This window comes from Neltuma alba, unplaced genomic scaffold (genome assembly GCF_004799145.2).
Source record: "Neltuma alba isolate B1F8T4 unplaced genomic scaffold, ASM479914v2 tig00001131_pilon, whole genome shotgun sequence".
Classification (NCBI taxonomy): Eukaryota; Viridiplantae; Streptophyta; class Magnoliopsida; order Fabales; family Fabaceae; genus Neltuma; species Neltuma alba.
This window is the reverse complement of record NW_021632346.1, coordinates 15,608-36,774: the sequence shown is the minus strand read 5'-3', so window position 1 is coordinate 36,774 and position 21,167 is coordinate 15,608. Positions and strand designations below refer to the sequence as shown.

Sequence of the window (21,167 nt, the reverse complement as noted above, 5' to 3'; positions counted from 1 at the left end):
AAGGTGATGAATACTGAAACTAATAGTTCCTTTCCTTGTAGAAGTACTCCTCCGGTCCTTAATATAGGACCCAATTAGTGAGTTGGTTTTGGTCCTAAATATAAGACCCATTTCTCATATTTATCAATTTTCTCTAAATTACCCCTATGGATACTCCCTCAACTATAATCAAGTAAAAGAGGAAGATGTGGTATTAAGAAAGATGATTATGGTATTTTAGGAAAAACGTGTCACATTTCTTATAATTAACTAACTTACCTAACTTCCTTAATCTAATAAAATTAGTTAAATGGGTCTTATATTAAGGACCGGAGGAGTACTTAATTAGGCCATGCACGTGATATATTATGAAACCTGTACGTGGCTTCTACGAAATTCCAATACCTTTGTTGCGTTGGGTTGGTCAGAAGAAACAACGTTTGTTGGCTAGATGGTCGAGTTCGATCCTTTTTAAGGTAAAACCACGTGCTAGCTCGATCGTGTGTTCCCAATTTTTGATGACCCAAAACTAACCAAAAAAGGTGCGCCAGTAAGCCGCGTAGAGATTCACATCCATCGAAGCAGGTTTACCAGTTCAATATTAACGTACAAACCACGCATTTCCATAATAATATATCCTGTCTCTTCCCAAAAACAATTTGATCCCATTCCATAACTTAAAGTGATTATATTATATTATTAGCTGAGTGTCTATAAATTGAGATCACAATGAGAGAATATTGGTATTTATGTCTGATTGGGTTCCCTTTATACTCACGTGAGTCACGTCAGTTATATAAATATATATATATATATATCTCCTTCGTAAGTGATCATGATCTCAACAAGCATAAATTTAGGGTTACAAATAATATTTACATATATTGTATAATCATATAATATATCAATACATAATTTAGATGAAATATTTAAACACGTTTAGTTTTGTTAAAAATTAAATATTAATTAACAAGTGTCTATATTCAAACCATGCATTTACTTATAATTAGTCCTTTCGCATTTTTAACTCCCTTATGTAGCATATTTACCGCTAGTTAGCTAGCCAGTAGCCATTTGAAAATTACAAGTGTTATGCATTAGTAAGGTATAAATGATCATTTACAACGACAATTCGATCACGGATTTATGCTTCGCTTATAATATCTTGATTTATAACTGGCCTTTAGAAATCAAAGAGGGGGGAAAAAGGGAGAATCTATGTTTGTGGGGAAATAAAAGTAAAAGTTTGTTGGGACCCAACGATGATTCATTTTCTTGGTTCCAGTGTTGTTGCTATGATAATGAGGAGTTAAGATAGTCATATTTCAAAAGTTGCAGATCCATTTTGTTGGGACCCAACGATGATTCATTTTCTTGGTTCCAGTTTCGTTGCTATGATGATGAGGAGTTAAGATAGTCATATTTCAAAAGTTGCAGATCCATCCAGAAGGTGGCAGCTTCCAATAAGGAGTTTCCAGGCAAATAAATTGAAGCCTCCTTCTTCCCATAATACCCCATTCCATGGTCGTCAAAATAGAGGGGCTCCTCCGCCGCCGCTTGACTCCCATGAACGAAGGCCTTTGAAATTTGAATACACTCCCCCTGGGCCTATATATAAATTCTATTTTTGGAAATGGGTTTGGCCCGAAATATGAGTGTATGAGTATTTATTACTTTTTTTTTTCTTATTTTGTCTTTAATTAGTTGATTGTATTTAGTATTCTCTTTTTCATTAATATTAACCCTTACATTCTTTTTTATCATTTTTTTATTTATTGCTTCTCATTTATTCTCTTAATAAATAAGGATAAATTTGAAAAAAAAATTCTAACATATTTATTATTTTTAACTAATTTTAACTGGTAGTTTGTTAAACATGATTTGGTTGTTTGAAGCTTATGTATAGGACATACATATACATATACATATATATATATATGGTGAGGACTCCACGTCCTATCACACCTATACATAAAATGGATAACTCTAGGCTCTTTATGTAAATTAGAGCTTAACATTAAAACCAAGTAAGAAATAACTAATTAACTTTACTTACTAATTAATTAATATTTCAACGTATAGGATTCTACAAATTAAATTACAAATAGTACAGCTTTGTAGTATGTATATATGCTGATAGAATATTATTTCATCATTATCAACGTAAAAACATAATCTTAGCAAATTTAAAATTCCGTTTTTATGGCCAATTTAAAACTCTGCTTTACAGTCTGCAGATTCCTAAAAACATAATCTTACTCATTTGGCACGCGCAAGCAGCTTAGCTTACTCTCTCTTCCAGGATTTGCCCGCGTTTTAACCCGAAAAATGTCACCGCACAAAAAGGCCATGCTAAAGCAGAGCTGGGCTTCCGAAAAGAGTTAAAAGTACACTTTCACCCAAAACCATTTTTCCCAACGGCCTGGAACTCTGGAAGTGACAATCTTATTTATTTTGTTTTATTTTTTTGGCCAAATATTTTGATTTATTTTTTAGACTAACATTTGCTTGCATCTCACTTTTTTTTAAAAAATAACCAGGAAGGTTTCAACCCTATTTTTAGTCACACCCCATCCTGCTTTCATCACCTTGACCAGCCTCAACAAGTGACATTAGGCATGATTGTTTTCTTTAAATAATAGAGTGCAATATTCTAAAACCAACGTTTTGCTGAAATTTTACAGCGATGGTTATTTCAAAACTAAAATCAGAACTCCAAGGTAATACTCCCTCTGCTCTTATATATAAGCTTTATTTTTAGAGACGGATCTAATCCAAAATATAAGCATCATTTTTTAATTTGTCCGAACATTTATAACTTTTTTCCCATTTTGCCATTAGTTGACTGTATTTAGTACCCCTTCTCTCACATTAATATTATCCCTATATATTCTCTTTTATTGTTATTTTTATTTATTGCCTCTCTCATTTATTCTCTTAATAAATAAAGACAAATTTGAAAAAAAATATTTTTAACATATTTATTATTTTAACTAATTTTAACTTTTAATTCGTTAAACATGTATAAGACTTGATAGAGTATATATTTCCAATTTCCAAAAGGAGTGCTTTTTTTAACAATGAAAATACCCGTGTCAAACTTGACAGCGTGTGGGAAGAAGGAAAAAGACAAGACAGTAACAAAGTGGAGAGTAATGAATTAATATTTGTGGAATTGGCGATATGAAGAATGGGTGAGATGGAGACAAAGAGGCACCTTGCTGGTCCATTAATGAAGCTTGGAAGCTTATCGTTGTGGCTACCAATTCTCATTCTCGCATTTCATGTGAACTTGTTCTGCCAATTAATTGCACCCACCACCAATTTCAGCATCACCATTCCATCCTGAAAACCATGCAATCCCACTACTCTTCTTATTGCTTTTCTTAACTTTTACCTCCCTTCTCATCACTACTCATCTTCCAACATGTTTTACACAAATAAAAAAAATCTTAAATTTTTTTAATTCTCATTTAAAATTTAATAACTTTTTTAATTTTATTCTTGTTTAATATGTACTCAACTTCTCTGGTCTTATTTATAGGGTAGAAAGTAGAGAACACATTTTTCCATTCTATTTATATGGCATTGAAACAACATGAATATCATGGCATCATTAGTCATTGTGGTTTGCCCTTGAAGAAGCTTTTATGTAAGAGTCATTCAGCGATTGGCATCTCTTCTATTGGTCAATGCTTCAGAGCCTCTCTGTGTTGGATCCATAATTCTAGTCTCCTTGAAGTAATATTAAGACCTTCATTAACAAAAGCATCATCCGCATCCCAGTGGAACCTCCCTCTTCGACCAGCATAATTTGGCAGGACTACTCTTCCTTATTGCATGCCTTTCGTAGTTGTTTTTCAGCATTTTATTTGTAAGCTAAGTTTTTGTACTATGTAAAACTCTACTATTTAATATCATCATTTTGTCTTTTTGCAAAATAAAAAAAAAAGATGATCATCAGCCTTTAATTAACAACAGGACAAATAGTATCTTCTGTGGGAGTTTTGAATTTCATTAGGCGGCCGGTTCTTTTCTTTTCCAAAATGCGATGCGGCCGACGAGCATTTAGGCAGCAATCAATTTCCCTCCTTTTTTTGGGTTTAAAGTCAAGTTTCTTTAACTTTCATGCGGGTAAACTCAAATCCCATGTCCCTTGATCACGGGCAATAATTTTAAAATAAATACTAAGGGCAAACCGGCAAAGATGTGCGTATCATTTAGCACCCTAAGTTTATTAAGTTTTATATTTTAATTTCCAAGATCACAGTGAGTTAAATAATGTTGGTTAAAAAGTGAGTTAAATAATGGAAAATAATAAATTGCTTACTCAAAAGCCACTTTTTTTTTTGCCATCAAAAGCCACTTTTTTTTTTTTTTGCCATCAAAAGCCACATAGTATTATCAAGTGCTAACTAGTCTAATAATTATAATATATCTTTAAGATGTTGAAAGTATTCAATGATGTGAACGAATAGGGTGATTTAATGAAAGTTGTTTATCGTCCTTGAAACTTTTTTGAGAAAGAGATAAATCACTTAAAGTTAAAATTATTAAATTAACTCCGGCCATAAGAGATTTCTTTTCCTTTGTTTTTGGCTTTGCACTAAATAAGAGATTGGCATTTGAAAAAAAATGCCCAACCTCCCGACATAATTATATTTATTTTGTATTTTTAATGTCCATCTCTCACAAGCACACAGAATTTACCTTATATATTTACTCTTCTCAGTGTAAGATCACCAACTTGTAATATGATTATTAAAGAATACTTCCCTCAAAAGATTTATGAAATACAAAATTCATATAAAAGAAACATTTGGGAAGAATGACCCAACAAAACCGATATTTTCCCCCTTTTGGGATCAAAATATACTGCTTTCTTAAAGCGTGAATTTAAAGGAAATAGATAAAAACATTAATCCCAAAATCCCAAGCCACGCAACAGATGGAAATTAAATGAATTGAATAGTGTCTAAATCATATATCACTAGTATTAAGTTATGACCTTCAAGAAGAACTGCTTCGAAATGTGTACATATGCAAGTAGAATTTATATTAATATTAGTGAAATGTCAAATGTGCCCATAGGTAGTCACTAGCCGGACTCGGCACTTCTCATATCAAACGTAGAAACTGGTTTACTAGTTTCCTAAGTTATGCAATTTGCTTGTTCTGATGAGTGGGAAACCAGAACCAAGGCAGGAAGGAAAGCAAAATGCATGCATATTTCATGACTCAGACACAATAATCTACAAAAATACAAATCAAATTCCATTTTGGTTTCTATTTCTCGATCACCATGTCGCCAAATAGGGTGTAATATTTCAGTTTTTGCTTTCATACCTAATCAAGTCCAAAGATTGTTTCGCTTCTCACCCATTTCCTCCATTCGCTAAAGTCATGTGAAACTAGCATATTATTCAAATGATGCATAGAATGAGGCTTACTAAGTCGTTGAATAGAACACAGTCCAAAAGACTTTCTTTTCTTTATTATTTATGAAATATTCAAATTTAAAGGCTGAAACTAATTTCATGTCTAGTGTTCGCTTGCGTGTGTCTATCGTTTGAGTATGTCAAATGCAATGATTTATGTAAAAGGAAGTCCCGGCCAAAGAATTCTGTCAGTGCATATGATCTTTTTTCCTTTGAGGTTAGGCGCTTATATATTTAGATGAAGAATGATACGATTTAAGAAATTTTCATTTATATTTTAGGGAAAATCCTACAAAAGAAACCTGAAAATTACTAAATTCTAAATTAAGAATTTTTATAAAAATATGTTATTATTTGCAAGTCAAGTATAGTCAAAACCAATTAAAATGTAGGAAATAATCCTAATTTAAAATTCGGTATATTTTAAGTTTTTTTTTCTTTTTTTGAGATTTTCACTGTATTTTTTCCCCCTCAGTTTTAACTCTTCCAGAAGATTGGTTTATAAAGTTCTGTTAAATCTTTATATATATCCTTATATTCTGCAAACTGATAACAATTAATTCCAACGCATGAAACCCTAACTATCTCGTCCATGTGAAGTCCACCTTAATTCCACGGTCAAAAAGTCAAAAAGTTTTGTATCATATATATTTAAATAAATTGACCAATTACATACTGATGAGCCGTGTATCCTTTTTATAAAGACTTGGCCCGCCCCAACTGTATCAATTTATTTTCCAACCAACATAAAAACTTGATTTCGCAAGTGACCAATTTTGATCCATTTCTCATAACCACACTTTGCACTCCTAGTAATAGCCGACCCAGAAAAACAACCGCCAAAAGTAAAGGTAACAGACAGTGCTTCTTCTTGTTCAAAATCATACACCTATATTTTATATTTGTTAAATTGCTAGGGGAATTTTCCATGAACTAGAAAACATACTCATTTCTTTCAGCGTGTTTCCTAATCTTATTGTTCTCTACGGCTTCACTATATTGAGTGAGTCGAGAGGTTCTAGTGTGTGTGTGTGTGTGTGTGTGTGTGTGTGTGTGTGTGTGTGTTGCCTTAGCTTATATGTGTAGGTTTCCATATTTGAAATCACTTAATCAGGTTGATCTGAGATAACCAAGTAAGTTTGGTAGGTAATTTATATATACAGGTGATGGTTAGAGGCACTTACTATGACAAAAATGGATTAAAGAAAGGTGCGTGGAGTAAGGAAGAGGATGAAATGTCAAGAGCCTGTGTTGAGAGATATGGGCACAGAAACTGGCCTCAGCTTCCCAAACATGTAGGTATGCTTGAACTTGTTAACCAAACTTGCACCAAAAACCAACTTGTTTATTTCAACCTAATTAACTTTAGTTTCCAATGAAAAGAGTTAAGAAGGAAAAAATGCAGTCTATAATTAAAGGTCAAAGAATCAATTGACTACAAAGCTCAAGTGCTTTAGACATCAAGTAAACGTAAGACGATTTCATATGTATCCGGTATATACCTAATATATCTCCAACATATATAACATTTGTCCTCGTAGAAGGTCTTTGATTGCCAAAAGATTGCCAGGGAGAAGTGACAACGAGGTTAAGAATCATTGGCATGGCCACCTAAAGAAACACATGGAGTGCAATCATGCGGACAAATCTGAGTTCAAAATGAAGGCTAGTGGTACTTGTGAAGGAGAAACAACAAAGTATTTCGACCCCAACAACCCTCTGCTTGGAGAGGTTATCTTGTTGGTTTTATTGCCTATAATAAAATGCATGTATACGAGTTCATGATTATGCTCTCCTTCTCTAACATATTCCCCTCTCAATTACATTTATAACAGTAATAATTAATATTGAAATTAAATATGGCATGCAGATTGTTGGTCAAACTGAAGATGGCTAGCTGCGGATGGTTTTGGAGGAATGTCAAAAAAAAACACCTACATTCCTTTTCATTCCTTCGAAAGTTGAAATTCCATCAGCACACTCATAATTATTATCCTACTAATAACGTGTCTTGATCTTGCAAGTAGCTAGGTTCCTTCATCATATTGTTTGTGCCTTTTTATTATTGAAGTTTGTGGACTTTCATCCATGCATAAAACCGAAATTGTTACGTGAATCTCCATGCATAGTAAAATCGAGCGCTTTTGACCATGCGTACATATCTGTATATAATAAGTGAATATTATTATATGAATTTATCCCTGCATTATTTATGAGTATTTAAATTGTGTATTTAATCTAAATCCAGACATCCTGAAGAGGATCCTTGCTCCAAGAAGCCCCCCGGGGGGGGACAAAAAGAGGATTAGAAATCAAAATAAATTGTTGCATGGGGCTAGCTTTGATATATAAGATGAACTGTGGGTAGTAATCCAGATATCGCACTCTCCCTACAAAAAAAAAAAAAGTTGACAAAAAGGGGAGAAAAATATAAAGGGTGCCATGCTAGAATCGGAGATCTAGCTAAGATCTGAGATCATAAATGATTGTCCTCTTCATTTTATAAATACTACTACCTCTTGTTCTTAATATAAAACTTCATTTGATTTTTATTTTGATCTTTAATATAAGACTCTAATCCAGTTTGTTTTTCATATTTATCTATTTTTTTTCAAGGTAGTCCGTCTAGTAATGGTAATTATAACTAATATACTTGATTAGCGAGGATATTTTAAGAAACATAACACTTATTTATTACAAATAACCAACTTAACTTATTTTCTTAATTTACTCAAATTAGTCAACTAGTTCTTATATTTAGGACCGGAGGTAGTAATAATTTTATGCACCGGTAGCATATCATTAGCTTAAAGTAATAATATATTTAATTTGCAGGTACACATATTCTGAATCATCATCTCCCATAGAATTTCCTTAACTTATCTGGTCTATAGAAAATCTGACTTCTAAGACTTCATGGAAAAAGTATATATCCTGATGAGACTACATGAGATCAGCTGTTATATATACTTCTGTGCGTCCCATATGGGAAAGAAAATTAAATGAATCCACGCCTATCATCAAGACATCAACAGTTTTATGAACTCACATACCAATACCATGACCTAATTCTAAAATCCACTTTCTAGTTTCAATATAACACTAATGTTTTCCCAATCATCTAATTTCTCCTCCCACTTAAAAATATGGACTGAGCAAACAAGTTACTCCCAAATCCATGGCGCAAAAAAAAAGAACAAGTTATTCCCAAATCACCTAATTTAATTCATCTCGTAATTACTAGGTTAAACATATGCAACGCCAAGAATATACAACGTTGAAAACACAAGTTGGTTGATGCTCACAAAAGATGTACTACCTCCAGTTCTTAATATAAAAGCTAGTTAACTAATTTGAATAGATTAAGAAAACTAGTTAAGTTAGTTATTTGTAACAAGTAGGTATTATCTTTCTTAAAATATTTTTACTAATCAAATGTATTGATTAGAACTACTACTATTACAAGGACTACCTTGAAAAAATAAATAAATATGAGAGACAAAATAGATTAAAGTCTTATATTTAGGACCAAAATAAAAGTCAAACGAACTCTTATATTAACGATCGGGGGTAGTATATAACAACACATCCAAGTGAGAATTACCGAAAGAGATTACCATGGCCATCACCGAGTAATGCATAACCAAAATCTGGATCAAGTTTGCCTAACAAGTTCAAGTGTGTGTGTGCGTGTATATACCTGCTTGTTTGGGGAGTTGACGCGATTACTGTGTCCGTATCTCTCAACATATGCTCTTAACCTTTCATCCTCCTCCTTAATCCACGCACCTCTCTTTATTCCATTCTTGTCATGGCAAGGCCCTCTCGTCGTCACCTATATATATATATATATATATATATGTATGTATATTGCTAAACTTGTTTGGTTCTCTGAGACAAGACTTCAAATATGGAAACATATGCACTTACAGAAGGCAGCCCATACTCGTGTATATATATAAGAACCTTGGCTCCATTCAATGATATCGAAGCCCCAGCTGGCAACATGCTGGAAAACACGAATATGCTTTCAAATTTCATGGCAAATTCCCATAGGGATAACAAGATATTAAATATGGGTGTACGAATTTGAACGAGAACTTTCTTTTGGTGGTCCTTTTTCCCCGTGGGGTATTAAGAGATACTCTCGGGATTCGTTGGTTGACAGATAAAGTTAAGTCAATGCTTGATACTGTTTGCTTTTGTGTCACTCCTTATCTTTTAATTAAAAAATACCGATTCCGTACAATTAGACATTTTAAAACTATACCTTGTATTTAACTTTTTCGACTACGCGGTTTCCACCCAAACTTTGTTATTTTACATTCACACGATCCTTTGTTGAAACCTTGTTAGTTTTACATTCACACGACCCTTTGTAGGATGAGGGTTGACTTCAGACTGACATGGTAGTTAGGATTGGGGGTGTTTTCAGGGACCGGATGGGAATAATTAAACATTCATGAGAGAAATCAAGAATTTTAGTAGTACTCAGTCCAATCCTTAATATAGGACCTAATTGTTAAATTAATTTTAGTTCTAAATATAAGACTTATTTATTATTTTTATTAATTTTTTTTAAATTACTTCTATAAATACTCTATTAGCCATAATCAAGTAAGTAAGAGAAGAAATATATTAAGAAAGATTATTATGGTGTTTTAACAAAAACATGTCATGTTTCTTATAATTAACTAACTTATCTAATTTTCTTAATCTAATCAAACTAGTCTAAAGACTCCAAACATTATGAATTGGTCTTCTTTTGGGGGGCTGCTGTTTTTATTTGTTGTGTACCAAAGAATTTCTGATTTTTACTATTACAGTCGTACAGAAAAATGCCTATTTGTGTCGGTTGTTTTAGGTTTTTTACACTGGTTTAGGAAGGGACCCCCGCTAGCAGTACTAGATTGACATGGTGTCCACGTGATTTTAATATTTTGATCATTTTTAAAAAAAATTATTTAAATTCAAATCTGAAAAAAAAAAGGCACAAAAATGATACTTAGATTTGAAAATCTTCATTTGGTTAGCTGAATAATAAAGATTCTCATTTGGTCACACATGACTAAATTGAGATTTTAAAATTTGCTGAAAAAACCAAATTGTCCTTAATTTTTTTTGAAAAAATTATCAAACATCCTTATCAATTGGCTGGTCGCCGAAACTCCGGCACAGGCAACCATCGCAGGGGTTTGATGCAAATGAAAGCAATGCAATGAAAAACTACCTAAGGATGCTAAAACTAGCTACATGCAAAAACTAAAAAGCTCAAGGACCAAGTCAACCAAAGATTGACACTTAGTTACTTGGAAATCAATTTTTTTGGCTCCCCGGCAACGGCGCCACTTGATGAGAGCCTTTATCGTTCGCCTTGGGGTTCCCAATCAAAAATAAATCCAAGCAATGTAATATAGTGCAAAACTCGAGTCGTTTCACTTTGAGGAGCCTTTATTTGAAATCCTAAGCAAACTAAGTATCAAAAATAAAGAATTGACTTGAAAAGGGATTGATTTTCTTTTTAACTGACTAATTGGCAAAATTTAAAAGGATGCAAAATAAGTAAATAATTTTTGGATTTTTAGTTTATAAAATGGATATGAATAAAATAAGCAAAGTGAATTAACAAGTGACAGCAAATGGAAGAGCAATTCCCTAGTACAATGATTTAGGCTATCATTACTTCAATTAATTTGGGAGTTAACTAAATTCAAAAGACTCTAAGGGCCACCCTTTAGATTCGGTTTAATTAGAATAATCAACACCAAGCCACCTTGCATATTAATTACTCACAATTAAACTGTTTCAGCACAATTAGCCAAAAAGAAAATCAAAGAAAAGCAATTAACATTTTTAGTCCAATAACCAAGCCACCTTGAATTACCACTAAATGTTCACAATAATTTCAAAACATAGTCTGACCCAGTACAATGTAAAGAAATTAAAGCTAATTACAGCATAATGTTAAATGCTAATCAAAGATTCTAACAACTACAACTAATCTCAATGCAAATATAAATCATCACAGCCCATTCAAACATTATAAAATTCATTCTAAGACCTAGAAATCACAATTATAATGAAAGAAGTAAAGATTAGAAGAGTTGAAACTCCCCTTTGAAGCTCTAAGTTCAAGCCATAACCATTGCTCTAGAGAATTAGAAGATTTAGCTACTCTTAACCATCACAACCACAGTTCCAACAAACCAATTCGGTTCAGCCATGAAGAACAAAGAAGATGAATGCTGGGGTGTGATTTCGCTGTGGAAGCTCACGCTGAATCCTCTTCCCTCACGCCGCTGGTTTGTTTTTCTATTCGTTTTCCGCCGCCAGCTCGTGGGTTCGTCTCGTCGCGTGTGTGTGTGTTCCGTTTCTTCTCCAGCGTTCGGCGTCTTCTCCTTGTGTTTGAAGAAGAATTATAGTATATTAGGTTTGGGGGGCAAAACGTTGCGTTTTGCTCCCTCTTTTATTATTATATATATTTTTAATTTATTTTTCTTTTATTTTTTTCTCTTTTTTTTTTAATTTTCATTTTTATTTTTAAATCTTCTAAAAACCTGCAAACAAAATTCAAGGATAAGGTAGCATTAATGGTCCTCAAAAATCAATTAGTCACAATTAAACCAAAATATGACAATTTTGCCCCTAAAAAATAATAATTTAAAATAAAACATATTAAATCAATTAAGGCAAAAAGGGACCAATTAAGCTGACAAAACTCACATAAAAGATACCAAAATATATAAAAATAATTGAGTTTGTTATGGACATGGCAGCAATGATGCTTGCAAAATCAACACTCCAACATATGCGCTCTATGCTTCCAAGAAAAGTTTGGCAAGTTGCTTTCCTCTTCCCTACCTTTTTCTCCATTCTTCTTCCTTCTCGCCGCGGTCTCTTCCGCCCTCCTCCTCCTCTTTCTTTTTCTCCTCAAACTTCCAATTTCTGGTTTTTATTTTTAAAAAAAGAGTGACCCAATTAACCTATCTAACCCAACGAGTTGACCGGGTTATTACCGAGTCACTACGGTTTGAACCGGTTCATACCGGTTCAAAAATTTTCCGGTTCATAGCATGAACCAGACCGGCAAGTGGCCGGTTCACCGGTTTTCAGTCTGAACCGTCCGGTCCGATCCGGTTTTTTTAACATTGCACCTACTTTTTGGATATGGGCATGCGGGGTCTAAACACGAAATTTGTTTCAGGCATTAAATCCCGTCTACACTATAGTACATAAACAATGAGATGTAGCCGCAATAATTTCAATTCCACTTATGCAGCATATACTTGTGTGTGTGTGCGCGCGCGTATAATCGGGAAAATTCTTACACAATGTCACCATTATATAATAAGCCGTTACCCTTGTCAATGTTGTATAAGAATTTTTTATAATTTGATCTTATGTGAGGTTATATTATCTCATAAATTTAGCTATCAACCTAATAGCTGTCTGTAACAAAATTATGATATAATCCAATTATTTCATCTCAATATGCATGCTTTGATCACACATGATTTCAGTTTAAAAATTGTCATATAATAATACTCTTTTGTGATAACTTGATCTTATATGAAGGCTATGTTATCTCATAAATTTAGTTGTTAACTGATGTCCTTTGACTTGTCAATACGTTCTTATTGACTTGTTCATCCACGCATATGAGCTTATCAATTTGTGTATAGGGATAATGATGTAATTTCTTATTTAAAATACTACCTCTGATCCTAATTATAAGAGTCAGTTGACTAATTTGAAGAGATTAAGAAAGTAAGTTGAGTTAGTTATTTGTCCTGAATATGTGTTGCCTTTCCTAAAATATTCTTACTAATCAAGTGTATTAACTAGAACTATAATTATTAAAAGTACTATCTTAAAAAAATTGAGTAAATATGAGAGACAAAGTGGATAGGGTCTTATATTTAGGATCAAACTAAAAGTCAAATAAGGTCTTATATTAAGAACCGGAGGTAGTATATTACTTTTAGGTCCCATTGGACCTCCTATTTATTTTGAGATTTTAAATTACCTTGTATTGATAAATTGTGCTGCTGGGAGCTATGTGTAATTTTTTCTATGTACTTCCGTACGTTAGATTCTCGACAAAGAGCTCATGCTGATTAAATAAATCTTAAACCATGGAAAATCGTCTAAAAGTATTCTGCAAAGGAAAAAAAAACACTGCAAATTTCTTATTGCATCTTTCTTGGGGGGGGGGGGGGGGAAGGTCGCAACGATCACGTGTTTGCAGACGAAGTGTTTTTATTAACGTCCCCGAAGTCAAAAAGTAATTTGCACAATGCCCTCCCCCCTCCCCCCAAAAAAAAGGAAAAAAGAAAAAGAAAACACTGATGAGTAGGCGGGTGTTTCTTTAATCAAAGACGTGGACCGACGCAACGGTGTCGATTTTTCTTCCGAAAGACCAGAAAACTTTATTTCGCATGTGACGATCAAGAGCCATTTCTCACAACAATTTGCACTCCTATTTTTTAATTTAATCTATTAGGGGAATTTTCCATGAACGAGAGAACATACCCATCTCTGTTTCAGCGCGCAGTCCAATCTCATTGCTAGCTAGCTAAGACTTCAGTATATATTATTGAGTGAAGCTGAGGTTCCTATATACGAGTGTCTGCTGCCTTCTATAAGTGCATATGTTCCCATAGTTGAATTGAAGTCTTGTCTGAGATACCCAAACAAACTGAGTTTATTAGTATACATAGGCAATGACGAGAAGCCCTTACTATGACAAAAACGGAATAAAGAGAGGTGCGTGGAGTAAGGAAGAGGATGAAAGGTTAAGAGCATATGTTGAGATATATGGTCATAGAAATTGGCGCCAACTCCCCAAACACGCGGGGACGTACACACACACACGCACACACAAAAGAATTTGTTAACCAAACCCACGCCAAAACCAACTTGTCAGTTTCAGCCTAATGAACTTTAGTTTCTTGTTAAAGAGATCTTGATGGAGTTTCAGCTGCAATTACGTACAGGTTTATCAAGGTGTGGAAAGAGTTGCCGACTTCGCTGGCTAAATCACCTTCGTCCGGGCGTAAAGCATGGAAATTACACCCAAGAAGAAGACGAACTCATCATCAAATTACATCAACAACTTGGAAATAAGTAAGCATATTTCACCTCTGATATATGCTCTCCCGGATTCATGCGAGCTTTTCGTATCCATCAAGGTTTTTTCCTTAACAGATATTTGCAAATATAGGAACACGGATATCCTGGGATTTCTTGGTATCTCAGTCGTTAATGACTTTGTTGCACAAGCATGAACTTCGACGCTAGCTATATGTAGCTAGATCTAATAATATTTGAGTTTAATAAGTTTCATTAATTCGTTTATAAGTATCTTTGTGACTCTTTTTCAGTTCCCTGAAAATGGCTAGGAAGACTTGGAAAAAGTTAGAGGATATACGAAGAGGTTTTGATTTTCACTTGAAAAATCTTTTCTTAAGAGGGTGAAAATTTAAGTTGGATGATCGAGTTTTAATTTGTTTCCTTGACATTCCTAACACTACTTCCAGTTCTAAACATAAGATATAGTTTGTAGTTTGCACTGCAAACCAGCTAGATCTCATTGTGATTCCATCATGGGGATGGAAATTAGAGTTACTAAAGAAAAATTCAATCTTTAATTATATGTGAAAGAATCAATTGACTTCAAAGCTCAAGTGCTTTAAATATCAAGTAAACGTAAGATGCTTTCATGTGTGTGTGTGTGTAACATATAAAACATTTGTGGTCGCAGATGGTCTTTGATTGCCGAAAGATTACCAGGGAGAAGTGACAACGAGATTAAGAACCGTTGGCATAGCCACCTAAAGAAGCAACTGGAGTGCAATCAAGCGGACAAATTTGAGCTCAGAATGAATTCTAGTTGTACTTGTGAAAGAGAAACAACAAAGCATTTCGAACCTGAAAACCCTCTGCTTGGTTTCGTTGCTGCTTCCTCCGCTAATGTCTTGGAAAGCTCACCGATTGAAGAATCAAGCGATGCTAATAATGCCGCATGGGAAATAGTTGAAGAATTCGGGGATTTTGGGACCCAACCAATAACCATTGGTCCCAGAAAATATATATGACCAGGATAACTATTATAGTCTGAACTTTGCAACAAATGAAGCGGACGTGGATGAATTTTATTCCTTGTTCCTTATCAATAATTCTGAGTTTTTGTACCAAGTGATGCAAGGATTTCCAGAAGATCCTAAAAAGGATATGTAAGCAAATGGTAGTTCTTTCCTTATATTTCTTTTGATGGGCCTCGTAACAAGAGTTTACATCGTGAAGTTTAAGATATGGGAGTTTAATTGCAGAGAGAGGAAGAATTAAGAAGGGAATGCTCGATCTAATTAGACATATCTCTTATTTAGATCTAAATCACATTTCTTTCTTCTCTGTTCTCTTCAATCAAAACATACTTGTAGAGAGTATAGCTCACTTTACTCTTCTGCCAGGAAACTGGTTATGGAGAGGTTAATATGCTTAATATATGTTGGTTGTATTTCCTGTAATAGGATCCATATGTGCTCATGACTCCTTATTCTTCTTCTTCATATATATATATATATATATATATATATTTCCCTCTCAGTTACATTTATAAGAGTAATAATTAATGTATTGAAATTAAATATGGCGTGCAATTGTTGGTGGGAACTGAAGATTGCTTATGGATACGGTTATCGGAGGAATGTGAAAATAACAACTAAATCCCTTTTCACCCTGCCAATCCCCGAGTTAATCTTGAACCACACTTCGCTACTCGTGCTTGTAAGTATCAGGATATTCACCCTTGAAAACTCTTGCATTTCTCGCTTTCCACAAGGACCGGGAAGCAACACTGAACAAAATACACCAAGATACCTTCCTTACCTCTGTTCTTCCGTGATATGGAGTGTTTCTGCACTTGCTGTTGGCTGATTTAATATTGGACTGGATGATAACTTTGGGTCCCATTTGATACCAAACATTGAAAATAAGAGATAAGGATTGGAACTAAAATTGAAAACATATGTTAAAAGAATATTTAGCATGAGTGATTTCTTATCACATTGGATTAGGCAATCCCATATAGATGGAATTGGAGAATAACACCTTCTCCTATGGTATTCTCTAATTTCACATATAGATTTGTCTAATCCCAAGTATCAAATAATTACTCATTCCAAACACTCTTTTAATATAGTTTTTCACTCTCAATGTCAATTATTATCCCTCATTTTTAATGCTTCATACCAAACAAGACCTTAGTGACCTAGTTAAGCCCTTCCAAATCTCCCCTAGCCTGCATGAACACCTTGTTTGTGCTTTTGACGGTTGAAACTTGTGAATCTATCTGTATGTATAAAAGAAATCGAGCGCTTTTGATTATACGTCCATATTTATGTTTTATAACTCAGTAGAACATTATAAACACGTGAATTTATCACTGCATTAATGGATGAGTACTAAAGTCGTGTATCGCAGTCTGAATCCAGACATCGTGAAGAGAATTCTTGCTCTGAACGTGCGCGCACACGTGCACACAAAAGTTTTCTTTTCTTTGCCGATAAAACACAGAGGATTAGAAATTAAACTTAATTGTCATGTAGGCATAGGGCTTACTTTCATTTAAGACAAAATGTGGGTGATGAAGATTTCAAACTCTCCTTATATGGTACAGGCAGGGGGGGGGGAAGAGAGAAGAGAAGAGAGAAGAGAACGAAAACTGATTTCCACTTTATTCAACAAAATTCAATGTAAAATCATAGCTGTATTTATACTTTCAACAGTCAGTTTAGCTCTAACTAACTGACAACTAAGAGGCACGCGTTACTAACAATATACTTCTAAACATTATGCCGTGTAAAATTATATGAAAACTTGATTAAACGAAATTAAAAGATGTCAGTCCCAAAAAAAAAAAGTTAAAGGATGTGGAAAAAAGAAGAAGGTTGCCACGGAGACCTAGCTAAAAATTTGAGATCATATACAATTGTCCTTTTCATTTTATATGATACTAATCATCTTGTTCTTAATGCATCACCTATAGCATGTCATTACAGCTGAAAGTTATGTATAATATATTTACGGGTAATATATTCTGAGTAATAATCACCTATAGAGAACTTTCCTAATTAACGACATAATCTGATCTATAGAAGATCTGACTTCAAACTTGATGAAAAACAGTTAAACTTTCGTTTGTTCCAAAAGCAAATCAATATATCCACCCATCATCAATAGTTCTATGAACTCACACGCCATGATCTAGTTCTAAAATCCATTTTCTAGTTTCAATATAACGATAATGTTCTACCAATCATCTAATGATCCCCTCCCACTTAAAAATATGAAGAATGTGGACTGACTAAATAGGTTATTCCCAAATCATGTAATAGTTTATCTCATAATTACAATGTTAAATTAACCTGCAACATCAACAATATAAAAATCATGCATCACAATGCTTTTTTATTTTTTTCACATTCAATTAATTACATGTCCTCCCATATGTTTTTTTTCCTATTCATTCTCTCTCCCATCCACCCTTTTAAAAAATAAGAGTGTTTTTGAAAAATAAGCTGTGTTTTATCGTTCAAATACATTTAAGACACAATTTGAGGTCATTCGATGACAAGCTCAATTATTTTGATATATTTTGGTATCTTTTATATGAGTTTTGTCAGCTTAATTGGTCCCTTTTTGCCTTAATTGATTTATTTTGTTTTATTTTGAATTATTATTTTATAGGGGCAAAATTGTCATGTTTTGATTTAATTATGATTAATTGATTTTTAAGGACAATTAATGCTACCTTATTCTTGAATTTTGTTTACAGGTTTTTGGAAGATTTAAAAATAAAAATAAAAATTTAAAAAAAAAAGAGAAAAAAAAGGAAAAAAATATAATAAAAAAATAATTAAAGAAAAAGCTTTTTATAGTTAAGGTTACTTGCATTTATTTACTAGGATTCAATTTCATTTTCGGCTCCTCAAGTGAATACGACCCGGATTGTGCACTATATTGCATTAATTCGGTTAATTTTTGGAGTAACCCCAAAGCGACAATTAAGGGAAGTTCAACTTCAAGTGGCGTCGTTGCCGGGGAGCCAAGAAATTGGTTCCCTAGTAATTAAGTGTCAAGTAGCCTTGATTGGGGTTCATTTGTTGAGCCTTTTTAGTTTTCATTTTTGTTAGTTTTTTTTTTAGTAGTTTGCATTTGTTTTTTGTTTTTCATGGCTTGGTTTAATAGCAATCATGATCTACTCTCACATTCTCTATTTTTTGTAGGAAATAGTACGTGGAATGAAGCACCTTCTAATTCAACATATTCTCAAGAGATTGAAGAGTTGTTACAACAGTTGGACTCCTTCCAAGCTCAACTAGAGTCTCAAATGCCTAATCACATCTATGCTCATGACACCTCTTGGATGAACCATCCTCTACATCAATCACCTAACCCATCACTCCCACCTCGCCAACCATACTCTAATCATATATCTCCACCGTATACATACCACCAAGAACCATCTCCTTTTCCATATGAATACTACCACCAACCCTCGTCCCAATCCAACTACCATTCTCTCCCCCAATCTCATGAACCTCAATTCAATGAACCTGACCCATTTCTTACTATTCCTAAGAAGGACCAGATACGATTTTTAAGAGAAGCTTATGACCGCTTAAATTCATACTACCATGGATTACTTGAAGAAGCACGGATATCTGGAATCTCAAAGGAATCAGAAGAAGAGTTAGGAGAATGTAAGAGTGCATTGGAGAAGTTCTTGAGTGATATAGCTCAAATTGAATCTGAGAATGGGAAGGATGAGCCAAAGTGCCCAGATTTACTCATACAAGAAGCTGAAATGAAGCATGAGCATCTACAAACTCATAAGGACTTGTGTCCTATATCAGGTAATATTGATCCTCTTCTTGAGGAGATTGACCCTTGTGCTATAACTACTATTCTTGTTGAAGCTTTTGATAATATGAGTGATATTGAGGTGGATGAAGAAATTGTCTGTGAATCCCCTCATGTTTTTGTACATGCTAATACTCATTTTGTTGCTCTTAGTGGTAGTGATTTGGATGAAGATGCTGTTTTGTGTGATGATTTACATGCCAATCATGTTCCTCTTCATAGTGTTGGAAGCGTTGTTATTGATAAGTATGAGAACATTGAGATTGCTAAATCTTGTTTGAGTGCAATTATTGATGACAAATGTGAGAATGATCATTGCCTTGAGAACCAATTGCATGATAATTCCTTTGAGTTAGTAGCTTCTAGTGTTGTTGAGAAAGACTCTGAAATTTTGATTGACAAAATTATGCATGTAGATGAACCTTTCCAACAAGTTTTGTCTCGTGATTTGCCTCCTGATTTAGTTAGCTATGTCAATAGTAGTATTATGTATGAATCTTCTTCTGCTTTCATGCTTTTACCTCCCACCTATTGTGAATGTGATAGTGATGTGCTGTACTCTAATAACTGTCAATTGGATTCTTCAGTTTCCACGTCACGTGAACCTAAGTGTTTTGAAACTTTAAATGATTGTTTGACTCCTACTGATGGGAGTATCATTGACTTTCTTGGATGCTGTAGCTATTTGAAGAGTCTAAATCATAAAATGTCTTTATTTTATTTGAAATCTCTCGAAGTCTATATTGTTAGATTTGGTACTGCTGCTAGGTTGTTTTTTGTGCAGGCACATATTTGGAAGGGATCTCCTCAACACCAAACTCCACCATATCCTCTTGGACCTCTTTCAATTGACCCTGAGCCACCACCAAGAAAGTGCAATCATCAAGAGCAATCCTTTTTGCTAAGTTTCATGTTTCTCATTATTGATGAGAATTTCTCTTTTAAGAGTCTAAGGCGCTTTAAGCACAAAGTTGTCTCTTTCCTCACTTATTTTCTCTTAACTTTGCATTGATTAACTGTGCTTAACTGAATTATTGAAGAGGATAAGTGTGGGGGAGCTATTCTAGTAGAAAAGTAATCTTGTTTTTGTTTACTCCCTTATTGATCCTCTTTTTCTCTTGTCATTACCTTGTCATTGGATTTTGCATTGAGGACAATGTAAAATTTAAGTGTGGGGGAGGGATTGTTGTTGAGTTGTTGAGCTTTCTCTTGAAAAAAAAAATTTCTGCCTTTGGATTTGCACCTGTTTCCTAAGTATTGCTACTATAATTGCTCCTCTTCTTTGCCTTATTGATTGATTTCTGAATTGCATCGCATGATTTGAGAGTGATTCTTGCTTGGGAATTTTGCTGCTAGTTTCTGTGTCCTCCTATTTTCATTCGCCTCAGTGTTTTGCACTGCTGTATGGGTTATTTGATGTTCTCTCTGTTGCTGACTTGACTTTTGTAATCCTTGGGCATCTCTTTTAAAAATCTTTTTGAACAATGCTTGTGAATATTGCACGGCTGAGTTTGATTGCATTTGATTTGAGTGGTTTTTGTTCTTAGTTGATTAGTATAGTAGAATGCCTTTGGTGCAGTGTTATTAATCTTGTTTCATGGCTTGATCCATAAGGAAGAAACATCTTGGAGAAAGCCTTAATGGAAGGATTGTTGAGCCATATATTTTCTCATCTTGTGTGATTTTCATCTAGTTTTGGTTAACCTCTAGAACTTGTTTAGATTCTTTTTCCAAGCTACATTAATACCTAGATTTGTGAAGATGATAGGGGCATTCATTTCTAAACCTTTATCCAAACACAAACCACTTGATTTAACCTTTGTT

General features: G+C 33.9%; 1 protein-coding gene across 1 annotated transcript; it reads left to right on the top strand.

Annotated features, from left to right (window-relative positions):
• Positions 1-14,140: 14,140 nt before the first annotated feature.
• On the top strand, positions 14,141-20,195 carry LOC114751280 (transcription factor MYB3R-5-like). The gene is made up of 4 exons (XM_028939939.1): positions 14,141-14,277; positions 15,181-15,494; positions 19,133-19,645; positions 20,128-20,195. Exons 1-4 carry the CDS (start codon positions 14,141-14,143, stop codon positions 20,193-20,195), a joined length of 1,032 nt encoding a protein of 343 aa, XP_028795772.1.
• The last annotated feature ends 972 nt before the right edge of the window (positions 20,196-21,167 follow it).